Source organism: Pollicipes pollicipes, unplaced genomic scaffold (assembly GCF_011947565.3).
Source record: "Pollicipes pollicipes isolate AB1234 unplaced genomic scaffold, Ppol_2.1 Scaffold_7261;HRSCAF=8764_pilon_pilon_pilon, whole genome shotgun sequence".
Classification (NCBI taxonomy): Eukaryota; Metazoa; Arthropoda; class Thecostraca; order Pollicipedomorpha; family Pollicipedidae; genus Pollicipes; species Pollicipes pollicipes.
In genome coordinates, this window is record NW_023597054.1 from 42,330,674 (window position 1) to 42,343,175 (window position 12,502).

Sequence of the window (12,502 nt, forward strand, 5' to 3'; positions counted from 1 at the left end):
CGCGTGCAGTGGCCCGTCACTGCCTGCCGTTTGGCTTCCCTGAGGCTGCCCTGGACCAGTTGGTTGTCTGTGTGGCGAGTTTCGATGCTCGCCGCCTGGCCTCAGGCGCCTACACAGCTGACGGTGCTACGCGCTGAATTCCAATGACACATGACATTGACTGGCGGCCGCTATATAAGACGCCACGTGCGAAGAGGACGGGCATCCTTCCATTGGGCTCCACTCAGCTGACACCATGCAGTCTCTGGTAAGTCAGCTGGAACGAACAACGGGAAGCGTAGCCGGGTGAAAGGTGTGCTTAATTTGCTTAACGGTTAAAATGATGTGTTATGCATCACAGTTACCATTACAATTATCTCATCAACAGCCGTGTTTAGGGACAGCGTCCTCGTTTGATAAAATGCAGGTGTTTTACAGATCGAAAAGGATTCCTCCCACTAATGTCTGAGTCTTTCTGAATCAGCCTTCAGACATGTGTCGAAATGCGGTCAGAAAGAAAATAAATATTTTCCACTGCCCTTATCCTATCCTCAGTCTTTTAATCGTGTAAAGGGAACATCTTTGTATGCACCTGGATTTTCCACCCATACGGTCGGAGTGCCCAATGGATCAGTTTTGTGGTATAGATTTTGGCCCTCCTGGCTCTCCGGATGTTGAAATTTCGCTGTAACAATACTCGCTTAAACAGCTATTGCACGCCAATTTTCTCGCCAGTCTCTGTCCGCATATCGGAAAGGGGTTATTACAAGCAATAATGAATTTTCAACTTTCATGCCTCTATTTGTTTCATTACAAACGCTATCCTCAGCTACCTAGGCACCGTTGCTATAGGCTCAAGAACCGGACCTTGCGGCCACTTCAGTAAAAAAATCATGCTATCTGTGGTCTTTAACACGCGCTAGAGTGATGTTTAATTTGCTCCCTGCCCCCTCAGATTTTCCCCGAATAGCTTCCGAACGGTGCGGCATGGCTTCACCGAACTTAGTTTGGCGATAGACAATGGAATAGTAAGAACACTATAATCTCCTGACGCACAGCAATCTCATACTCCTTGTAAGGTCGCTAACCTATGGCTAGTCTCAGTCAGGGCATGGCTGTCAGCGAAGGCACTTCCCAGAGAATCGTTGAATCTGATGCGACAGCGGGGTCTTGGACAAAGTGAGACATTTTTTACATGTTTACTTACGTAACAAGGCAGTTAAATGTAGGATAACAACAAAGATGAGACATGTTCTGTCAGGTGTGAAGGTCAAATTGACGTCAAAACCCAGCTCTTTTATTACTTAAGAACTCCGTTTTGCGAGTAGTTTTAACCCTGCCTTTTTTACCAAGGTCAAGGCCTAAAGACCTCAAAATCTGAGACAGCTGATTTCCTAAAAGTCCCTAACTATCCCGTGGACTTGGCGCTTCTAGCTCCCTTCGTTTTTTTTTCCTTGCCTCAGAGAAAGGTCCGGTTGCTTTTCCTTCCACCACTCGAACGCGTCGCATTCAACCGGCCACCTGGGCGCGTGTTTGTGCAGACAACGGCGTCCAAGGATGTATGGGGCTTTACATCACGTGCTGTGAATATCTTTTGGAAAAACTACTTTACTTCCCCCTGTTTTTCGCAGTTGCATCACCGACTGTGGGGCACAAGCCACCCAAAAGTTTTCTGAAGGTCATCCGGAACGGCGCAAATTTGTGCTTTTTAGAACTCACGCCTGCTCCCCTTCAGTCAAATGCACCGTGATGCACTCCGCTGCCTGTTGACCGCGCTCACTGTCACCTCCGGCCCGCAGATCGCCTTCGCCGTGCTGATCGCCGCGTGCGCGGCCCAGGTGCAGTACCCGGCCGGCGTGTCGCCCGCCGCCTGCCCCAACTACCCGTACTGCGGCAACGACGCCAACACGCTGGCCGCCCTCAACCTGGCCCGCCTGGCGCCGTCTGGCGCGCCGCTGGCCCGCGAGTACCCGGCCGGTCTGGCGCCGGCCGCCTGCCCCAACTTCCCCTACTGCAACAACGCCGTGCTGCCCCAGTACACGGGCCAGTACCCGGCCGGCGTCAGTGCTGCCGCCTGCCCCGGCTACCCGTACTGCTAGTGCTGAACACGCCCGCTGCGCACCGCTGCAGAAGTGGTAGGCTGGAGCGGCCGCCGGCCCGTTGGAGGTGAATGGAGGAGCTGTGAACACTTGCCAGTTGGTGGGACTGGAGCTGTGTACACTGGCCAGTCGCTGAGTGCTGACTGGAGCTGTGTGCACTGGCCAGTCCGCCTGAGCCCTTTGGAGGAAGGCGAGGCGATCGAGTCTCGTCACCGCGTGTTGTCCACCGCCGGGCAGCCGAGCGCCGCCATCTCGCTTGTCGCGATGTTTTGATCGATGTTTGGCAGCGATGAGCTGTGCTGAGTGATGCTCGGACGCCTCGGATCCGATGGATGGTGTTTATTTTTCTACAGACGTACAATACAGTTGTGAAAGTGGTTCTGGGCTGTGGGTCGTGCTAGGTGTTTCCGACCACAACGGCAGGGGAGCAGGGGGAGTGTTTCGAAGTCACCTTCGAACGCATGATGTAATAATAACGGCATTTAAATGCTGTCATCCCATTAGCCATGCGGTGATCAAGGCTAAAAAAGATGGTGGTCGGGTCGGTCATATCTGGCGTTCGTGAGCATGATTTCCAGATATAACGGCCGTCAGTTGGCTCCCAATCAATTTTGTACAGGATACGATGATGCAATCAAACAACGACGTATCGAGGATCATATTTATTTAACAGAGAAATTGTGTTGTCTAGAGAAGCCCTTTCCACTTAAAAGTATACCAACACTTACAAAGTGAGCTTGTGTCACCATATCTGATGCTTCCTTCAGTATCTTTACAGGTGAAACTTTGTTTTTAAAGAAAATCTCCCATCTTTGAGGCATATTTAAAAACCATACCTTCGTGAAACCTCAGGACCGGTTACGTGTGATAATAGCAATGTGTGGTGCCACAGTCACCAGCCACAGCAGTCACCAGCCACGGTGCCACAGCACCGTCAAGTCATGAGAACGATATCAATTTTAATTATTTTCGCATCCAAATTGTGCTGTCAGCGCTCTGAAACAGCGAGTATTTCTCCCCTACAGTCGCGATCACCGTCGTCATGACAACCGCTGTGCGCATCTCTACTTTAGTGAGTAAAAGAGCTTTGCGATTGGCCCAGCGTGCGACAAGGGCCTACCGCTGAACAGCGCGCTGGTTGAAGTTTGAACCAGTGCGTCACCATGAACCATGTGATGCTTCTATTCCCAAAGTCAAGTGCGCCTCGAAAAGAGCTTCTATGGTAAACGCGCTAGGGGAGAAGTCAAAGCTGTAGCACAACGTTTCGTTTAATTCGTGGCACGATGGCTTCATGTTCGCGTATCCCTTTGTGTAAACTGAGCGCTCCAAGCTTTCGTAGCTTTTACTACATCAACATTTTGACATATTAATGTTTTGCAGACATCACAGAACACACATGTTGGAAAAGCAGGCCAAATGAAATTGTTACTGCAATCATAGGCGTAGGAACGTTTCAAAAAGTGGGAGGGGGGGCAAGCTCAGGGTATACTTCAGGAACTTTTTCGGGACAGGGAGCCCGATGACCGGGAGGGAGGGGTAGGGATGGAGAATGTCATCGCTCTTTATTGAAATGTCATGGCCGCTATGCGCCTGGAGCTGTGCACTGGTGCACAATCTTGCCTATTCGACGCATCTGTCATTTGGCAAATAACGCTATCCAGCTTCCCTAGATTATTCGTCCATTTTAACAATGTGTTTCCTGGGGAGACGAAATTCCACGAGCGGGTATGTATTTTGGGTCATTAAGGAGCATTTGTCTCCACAGTGTAGATGCCAAAATACGGCCTGGATATAGGCTGGTGAGAATTTTGAAAATGGATCGATGGCTCACAGGGAGCCACGTTTTTCATGCGCCTTAATTTCACCGGCTGCTTTTCAAGGAATAAGACTTGTCGCAGCAGTTTAGGCGGAAACAAATTCCGGAGCTTGAAACCGCTAGAAACAGCGTGACAAAGTCCATAAAAATGGAGATTTTTTTAAAGAATCGACCAACATAATAAGGCTCATCTGTGATATGTTCCCTATCTGGGCCCTGCTGCTGTCCGCCGTCGGTGGTAACTGCCCTGGCCTGGATGTCTCCCGCATGACTGACTACGAGCTGATGGTGTGGCTTCTCTGTTGCACACTTTTGGATCAGCGTTGCTTTTACATGGTGTATGAAACATGTGTTGGACATCTGCAACAGTATTTTTCCCGAATTATCTTCTCTTACACCACACCATCGCAGAAAATAGCCTCCGGGAAGCTGTCTGCCATAGGTATGGATTGGCCCAACGGACACCTCATTGCTCATCATGCAACGTGCGCGACTTGATTTGCTTTTGTGTGTAGGCAGGAGCGTAGCCAGAGCCTTGCCAAGAGGAAACACAGGGTTGACAAAAGCCCATCTTATGGTGACCCCCCCCCCAAAAAAAAAATCCCCGGATATCGCTTACTTGTTAACAAGTAGCACGGTTTTTTTCGTTTTATTGTTAATTTTACCTTGTAACCAGAACAGAAACCAGGAGCTACCTTGAGCTCAATTTTGTTTGCATTTCGAGGTCAACAAGCTGCAGAAATCAGGCGTTGAACGACGGCACGGAGGAAATTACCGACGCTCTTAAGTTACAGTAGTTAGCTGACTCTTTCCAAACCCATGAAATTCGGAAGCTTGGTCAATTTTTTATCTTGGTTCTACAGATATTGAGGACATCTCGAAGGTAGGCTGTAGATCGATATGTTTGATCCAAATTTGGAGGCGAAAATTTGATTGCAAATCGAGTGATCAACAATGTGTATTAACATGGCCAGGCCATGTTTGTCTGAAAATGTTCACCATTCAGGCAGAACCGATTAGTGATGCAATTCATCTAACTAACATGTTTTTTTTTTAACGTGCTCACTCGCAAATCTTAGCAACAAAAACCTCGCCACCAGGCGTTGCAGTCTCCATAATCTGCGGAGAGCAAGCTCAGTAGTTCATTTCGCCGTGGCCCTACCGGTGGACGAAGATTACCTTTAAACACTTGTGTGAACTAGTTATACAAGTTATGTGGCCTAATTTTGAACATGCGCACTCTAAAATTTTAGAAACACAAGCCTCGCCCCCAGGCGTTGCAGTCTCCGTAGGCCGCGCAGAGTCGGTCTAGAAACTAATGTTAAGTTGAGACCACCGGGCGGACGAAAATGACGACGCTTCTGAGAAAGCATCCTTGAACGCTTCATGACATCATATCTTGTATTTAGAAGGCAGTCTGAGGATATATTTCACGCGTGCAATTTTTAAATTGATGAAAAGAACGGATTGGCCCCTAAAGCACCGCGAAGTGGGGCTGGAATCGGGGGTGGAACTGGAAGAGTGGATGTAAAATCTCTATTTTTCGTGTTCCCGCAGCTATTGATCTGTCCAGAAGACAGATTAACATGGCGCCCGCCGTCTGGTGGCACTTGCAGAGGCCGAAACTTATCGGTTTTACGGAAGTTGCAACCCAGACTATCCCTGTCCTTGCTCTCGAGGTTGCGGGGGGGGGGCATGTTCGTAATTTGTTTCAATAATACATTCTGAAAGAAATAAACGTTCTCAGGCAAAGATGGCATGACGTTGTTCGTTTTTTTAATTTATTTCGACCCGTGCTTTTCAACAATAATGAGAGCCTTACTCCACTCAACAATAGTGAGACCCCTTATTCCCTTCCGGGCAAGGGTGAGTGGGACACCAGGGGTGCATTACCGTTTCCGGTTAAGAGCTGAAGGGCCATTCTGTCCCATCGCGAAGTGTCTTCCGGCTATCATTCTGGTGGCACGGGGTGGGATCTCCTGGTCGTTCCGGAGGTCATTAGAAGGATATATCGTATCATATTGTTCCCATCCCTGACATGGGAGGCCTTCTGATCCGCGCAGTTAACCCCGAATCAGCACAGGGACCTTCAATGGCGCAACAACATCCCTGATCACCGCAGGCAGTCGATAGTTTTCATATAGACTTCCAGTTCCATGTTTTTCCGTGTTCTTCAGAGATATCGAGTTCTCCCTGACTATAGAATGCAGATGAAATGGGGTTCACAATCTGCATTAACGTGGCTAGCCCATGTTCGTTTTATAATGCCCAAGATCCTGTCAGAGTTGATTACTGATAAGAAATTGCGTAATTTGGTGTTGAACATGCGTGCTCTCAAGTCATAGCAATAACAGCCTCGACGCCCTGCGCTGCAGCCTCCAGGCCGTGCGGAGTCGGCCTTGCGGCTGTAACACTAAGTGATGGCCAATAAGCAAACGAAAAAAGTGACGCATCTTAAGGGAGATGGTTGGTGAACTAGGTAAATCGGCATGCATGTTTAATGCAGTGCAAAAGTAAGCCATCTGCAACCTTAATCTGAAAAGTGGTGGGCCAGTTAACATTGCTGCCCCCCCCCCCCCCACCCCACCTTGAAAAGTGGGGGAGGGCCATGGCCCCCCTGCCCCCCCCCCCCCCCCCCCTGTTCCTATGCCCATGACTGCCATGGTGGTGAGCAGGGAGTCAAATGAGATTTTTCCCGTAGAAGTGACTGCTTCAAACCCACATTCTAAGCTATTCAGAAGCTTTCCGACAAAACTGGCATTTCTGACCAAATCGTACGCTTCTGATCTGACAATGAGTGAACGGTATAAAAAAGCTGTGATATTGCCCTTAATTCGCAAATTTGTAGAAAATAAAGGTGGCGCATGGCCATGTTTCAATTTTATCACATTGGAGTAGAAAGGTTTGCTATCATGAATAGTTGTACTTCGTGCAACGTTTCATGGCAGGCGGAGACGTCACTAGAATGCAGTTGACTGCACATCACGCGTCACAACTGAGGCCGGCGTCACGGCACGACGTCACGACTCAGGCCGGTGTCACGGTATGACGTCACGACTCAGGCCGGCGTCACGGCACGACGTCACGGCTCAGCCCGGTGTCACGGTATGACGTCACGGCTCAGGTCGGCGTCACGGCACGACTTCACGTCTCAGGTCGGTGTCACGGTATGACGTCACGGCTCAGGTCGGCGTCACGGCACGACTTCACGTCTCAGGTCGGTGTCACGGTAAGACGTCACGGCTCAGGTCGGCGTCACGGCACGACTTCACGTCTCAGGTCGGTGTCACGGCACGACGTCACGACTCAGGCCGGCGTCACGGCACGACGTCACGACTCAGCTCGGTGTCACGGCACGACGTCACGGCTCAGTCCGGTGTCACGGCACGACGTCACGGCTCAGTCCGGTGTCACGGCACGACGTCACGGCTCAGCCCGGTGTCACGGCACGACGTCACGAGTGAGGTCGGCGTCATGGCACCATGCCTCCCGGCAATGGTCATAAGTTTCTTGCGACGCAGGAATTTCGGTTTTTAGGTCAATTACGAGCCATCAGCAGCCGGGACTAATTGGTATACATTCGTACCAAACCTCAAAACACCGACAGATATATCCGCACGCCCGGTATCCGTCCGTCTTTTTAGGCCAACCAGCATCCGTACTGTTATTTTTATAAACTTCCTACTTGATAATTCTCGAGAATTACCTTAAGCAGCAACTGGCTGTCGTGCCGTTACTCGCAGCTGCCGTTATTACCTCATTATGACGGGGTGTTGTCAGAGCAAGAGTGAATCCAGGAACGAAGATAAGGTGATCACTCCTCCCCCACCCCCACCCCCCTGCGTCCCTTCCTGCATTCCCCAACACGGCAAACGTTGAGCGAAAAAATAAATAATTTCTGGACTTCAGAGAAATCATAAGAAACCTTTACTGTGGGAGCGTTTGTTTACATTACTTTTCAGCCAGGTACGCAGCCAGGACATTCGTAGGGAGGAGGATGGTGCGGACCTCAGTGAGCACTCATCGTAAAAGAGCCAAAGTCGTTGATGGTGCTGGAGTAAAAAAATGCGGGCTCAAGGTGGAAAAGCCACTCTCCCGCCCTCTGGCTGCGCGCCAATTTGACGCCAAGTAACTGAAGTGGCAAGTAACAAGAAGTAACAAGTAACGATGATGATCCTTTTTGCCTCACATTGATTGCGAACCACTATCTTGTACCGACCGATGGACAACGGTTAGTTTGCTTAGACACTTTTGTGCAATGTATGTAGCATTAAAAAGCCTCCAATTAATATACAAGGCTTAGGTTGTCGCTGCCTGCTCTGCGACTTGCCTAAAGTTACCCAGGACTAATTGGTTGTCTACGTGGCGAGTTTCGATGCTCTCCGCCTGGCCTCTGGCGCCTACACAGCTGACGGTGCTACGCGCTGAATTCCAATGACACATGACATTGACTGGCGGCCGCTATATAAGACGCCACGTGCGAAGAGGCGGGCATCCTTCCATTGGGCTCCACTCAGCTGACACCATGCAGTCTCTGGTAAGTCAGCTGGAACTAACAACGGGAAACAACGATAGACTAAGGATGCGTTTTATCGCTTATTGGCAAATGCCTGTGTATAGTTGGGGGGCTCTGAAAAGATCGGGTAATGTGACTTTCCAGACGTTCTGTAGCCCATATTTCTGTTCTTGAAATGGTCAGGTCTACCTCTAGTTGATCATATATAACCGTAATAAGCTCGAGAACTAGCCCTAGGTGCGTGCCACTTGAGAAACTTAGTCAGTGCAATATATGGTGGTTAATAAACACGACTGCGCACATGGACAAGCGAACTTTCACACCTATTTTCAAGACACTACCGCTCTCTCACTTCTTTCCTCCTTCCATGTCTGTATCATCGACTGTGAAGCACAAGGTACCCAGAAGTTTTCTGAAGGTCACCAGGAACAGTAAGGTTGTGTTTTATAGAACCCACACCTCCTTCCCTTCAACCAAATGCATGACTTTCCACTCCTGCTGCCTGGTGACCGCGTTCACTGTCACCTCCGGTCCGCAGGTCGCCTTCGCCGTGCTGATCGCCGCGTGCGCGGCCCAGGTGCAGTACCCGGCCGGCGTGTCGCCCGCCGCCTGCCCCAACTACCCGTACTGCGGCAACGACGCCAACACGCTGGCCGCCCTCAACCTGGCCCGCCTGGCGCCGTCTGGCGCGCCGCTGGCCCGCGAGTACCCGGCCGGTCTGGCGCCGGCCGCCTGCCCCAACTTCCCCTACTGCAACAACGCCGTGCTGCCCCAGTACACGGGCCAGTACCCGGCCGGCGTCAGTGCTGCCGCCTGCCCCGGCTACCCGTACTGCTAGTGCCGCAGATGCCCGCTGCGCACCGCTGCAGTAGTGGTAGGCTGGAGCGGCCGCCGGCCCGTTGGAGGTGAATGGAGGAGCTGTGAACACTTGCCAGTTGGTGGGACTGGAGCTGTGTACACTGGCCAGTCGCTGAGTGCTGACTGGAGCTGTGTGCACTGGCCAATCCGCCTGAGCCCTTTGGAAGAAGGCGAGGCGATCGAGTCTCGTCACCGCGTGTCATCCACCGCCGGGCAGCCGAGCGCCGCCATCTTGCTTGTCATGATGTTTTGACCGATGTTTGGCAGCGATGAGCTGTGCCGAGTGATGCTCGGACGCCTCGGATCCGATGGATGGTGTTTATTTTTCTACAGACGTACAATACAGTTGTGAAAGTGGTTCTGGGCTGTGGGTCGTGCTAGATGTTTCCGACCACAACGGCAGGGGAGCAGGGGGAGTGTTTCGAATTCACCTTAGAACGCATGATGTAATAATAACGGCATTTAAATGCTGTCATCCCATTAGCCATGCGGTGATCAAGGCTAAAAAAGATGGTGGTCGGGTTGTTCATATCTGGCGTTCGTGAGCATGATTTCCAGATATAACGGCCGTCAGTTGGCTCCCAATCAATTTTGTACAGGATACGATGATGCAATCAAACAACGACGTATCGAGGATCATATTTATTTAACAGAGAAATTGTGTTGTCTAGAGAAGCCCTTTCCACTTAAAAGTATACCAACACTTACAAAGTGAGCTTGTGTCACCATATCTGATGCTTCCTTCAGTATCTTTACAGGTGAAACTTTGTTTTTAAAGAAAATCTCCCATCTTTGAGGCATATTTAAAGACCTTCGTGAAACCTCAGGACCGGTTACGTGTGACAATAGCAATGTGTGGTGCCACAGCAGCACCGTCAAGTCATGAGAGCGATATCAATTTTAATCATTTTCGCATCCAAATATTGCTGTCAGCGCTCTGTAGCAGCAAGTATTTCTCCCTTACAGTCGCGATCACCGTCGTCATGACAACCGCTGTGCGCATCTCTGCTTTAGTGAGTAAAAGAGCTTTGCGATTGGCCCAGCGTGCGACAAGGGCCTACTACTGAGCAGCGCGCTGCTTGAAGTTTGAACCAGTGCGTCACCATGAACCACGTGATGCTTCCATTCACAAAGCCATGTGCGCCTCGAAAAGAGCTTCTATGGTAAACGCACGAGAGGAGAAGTCAAAACCGTAGCATAACGTTTCGTTTAATTCGTGGCACGATGGCTTCATGTTCGCGTATCCCTTTGTGAAAACTGAGCGTTCCAAGCTTTCGTAGCTTTTATTACATCAACATTTTGACATATTAATGTTTTGCAGACATCACAGAACACACATGTTGGAAAAGCAGGCCAAATGAAATTGTTACTGCAATCATAGGCGTAGGAACGTTTCAAAAAGTGGGAGGGGGGGCAAGCTCAGGGTATACTTCAGGAACTTTTTCGGGACAGGGAGCCCGATGACCGGGAGGGAGGGGTAGGGATGGAGAATGTCATCGCTCTTTATTGAAATGTCATGGCCGCTATGCGCCTGGAGCTGTGCACTGGTGCACAATCTTGCCTATTCGACGCATCTGTCATTTGGCAAATAATGCTATCTAGCTTCCCTAGATTATTCGCCCATTTTAACATTGTGTTTACTGGGGAGACGAAATTCCACGAGCGGGTAGGTGTTTTGGGTCATTAAGGAGCATTTGTCTCCACAGTGTAAATGCCAAAACATGGCCTGGATATAGGCTGGTGAGAATTTTGAAAGTGGATCGATGGCTCACAGCGCGCCATATTTTTCATGCGCCTTAATTTTGCCGGCTGCTTTTCAAGAAATAAGACTTGTAGCATTTTAGGCGGAAACAAATTCGGGAGCTTGAAACCGCTAGAAACAATGTAACAAAGTTCATAAAAATGGAGATTTCTTAAAGAATCTACCCACATAATAAGGCTCATCTGTGATATGTTCCTTATCTGGGCCATGCTGCTGTCCGCCATCGGTGGTAACTGCCCTGGCCTGAATGTCTCCCGCATGACTGACTACGAGCTGATGGTGTGGCTACTTTGTTGCACACTTTTGGATCAGCGTTGCTTTTACATGGTGTATGAAACATGTGTTGGACATCTGCAACAGCATTTTTCCCGAATTATCTTCCCTTACACCACACCATCGCAGAAATTGCCTCCGGGAAGCTGTCTGCCTTAGGTATGGATTGGCCCAACGGACATTTCATTGGTCATCATGCAACGTGCGCGACTTGACCTGCTTTTGTGTGTAGGCAGGAGCGTAGCCGGAGCCTTGCCAAGATGGAACACAGAGTTGACAAAAGCCCATCTTATGGTGCCCCCCCCCCCAAAAAAAAATCCTCGGATATGGCTTACTTGTTAACAAGTAACACGTTTTTTTTCGTTTTATTGTTAATTTTACCTTGTAACCAGAACAGAAACCGGGAGCTACCATGAGCTCAATTTTGTTTGCATTTCGAGGTCAACAAGCTGCAGAAATCAGGCGTTGAACGACGGCATAGAGCAAATTACCGACGCTCTTAAGTTACAGTAGTTAGCTGACTCTTTCTAAACCCATAGAATCCAGAAGCTTTGTCAATTTTTTATCTTGGTTCTACAGATATTGAGGACATCTCGAAGGTAGGCTGTAGATCGATATGTTTGATCCAAATTTGGAGGCGAAAATTTGATTGCAAATCGAATGATCAACAATTTGCATTAACATGGCAAGGCCATGTTTGTCTGAAAATGTTCACCATTCAGGCAGAACCGATAAGTGATGCAATTCATCTATCTAACATGTTTTTTAACGTGCTCGCTCGCAAATCTTAGCAACAAAAACCTTGACACCAGGCGTTGCAGTCTCCATAATCTGCGGAGAGCAAGCTCAGTAGTTCATTTCGCCGTGGCCCACCGGTGGACGAAGATTACCTTTAAACACTTGTGTCAAATAGTTACACAAGTTATGTGGCCTAATTTTGAACATGCGCACTCTAAAATTTTAGAAACACAAGCCTCGCCCCAGGTGTTGCAGTCTCCGTAGGCCGCGCAGAGTTGGTCTAGAAACTAATATTAAGTTGAGACTACCGGGCGGACGAAAATGACGACGCTTCTGAGAAAGCATCCTTGAACGCTTCATGACATCATATCTTGTATTTAGAAGGCTGTCTGAGGACATATTTCACGCGTGCAATTTTTAGATTGATGAAAAGAACGGATTGGCCCTTAAAGCACCGCGAA

The 12,502-nt window shown here is 49.5% G+C and overlaps 2 protein-coding genes across 2 annotated transcripts; both read left to right on the plus strand.

The window, feature by feature from the left end:
* Positions 1–204: 204 nt before the first annotated feature.
* LOC119113150 (cuticle protein 1) lies at positions 205–2,455 on the plus strand. Its single transcript, XM_037237501.1, has 2 exons — positions 205–247; positions 1,779–2,455. The coding sequence occupies exons 1-2, from the start codon at positions 236–238 to the stop codon at positions 2,076–2,078; spliced, it is 312 nt and encodes a 103-aa protein (XP_037093396.1). The 5' UTR covers positions 205–235; the 3' UTR covers positions 2,079–2,455.
* A 5,904-nt stretch (positions 2,456–8,359) lies between these two features.
* LOC119113151 (cuticle protein 1-like) lies at positions 8,360–9,626 on the plus strand. Its single transcript, XM_037237502.1, has 2 exons — positions 8,360–8,431; positions 8,949–9,626. Exons 1-2 carry the CDS (start codon positions 8,420–8,422, stop codon positions 9,246–9,248), a joined length of 312 nt encoding a protein of 103 aa, XP_037093397.1. The 5' UTR covers positions 8,360–8,419; the 3' UTR covers positions 9,249–9,626.
* Positions 9,627–12,502: the final 2,876 nt, after the last annotated feature.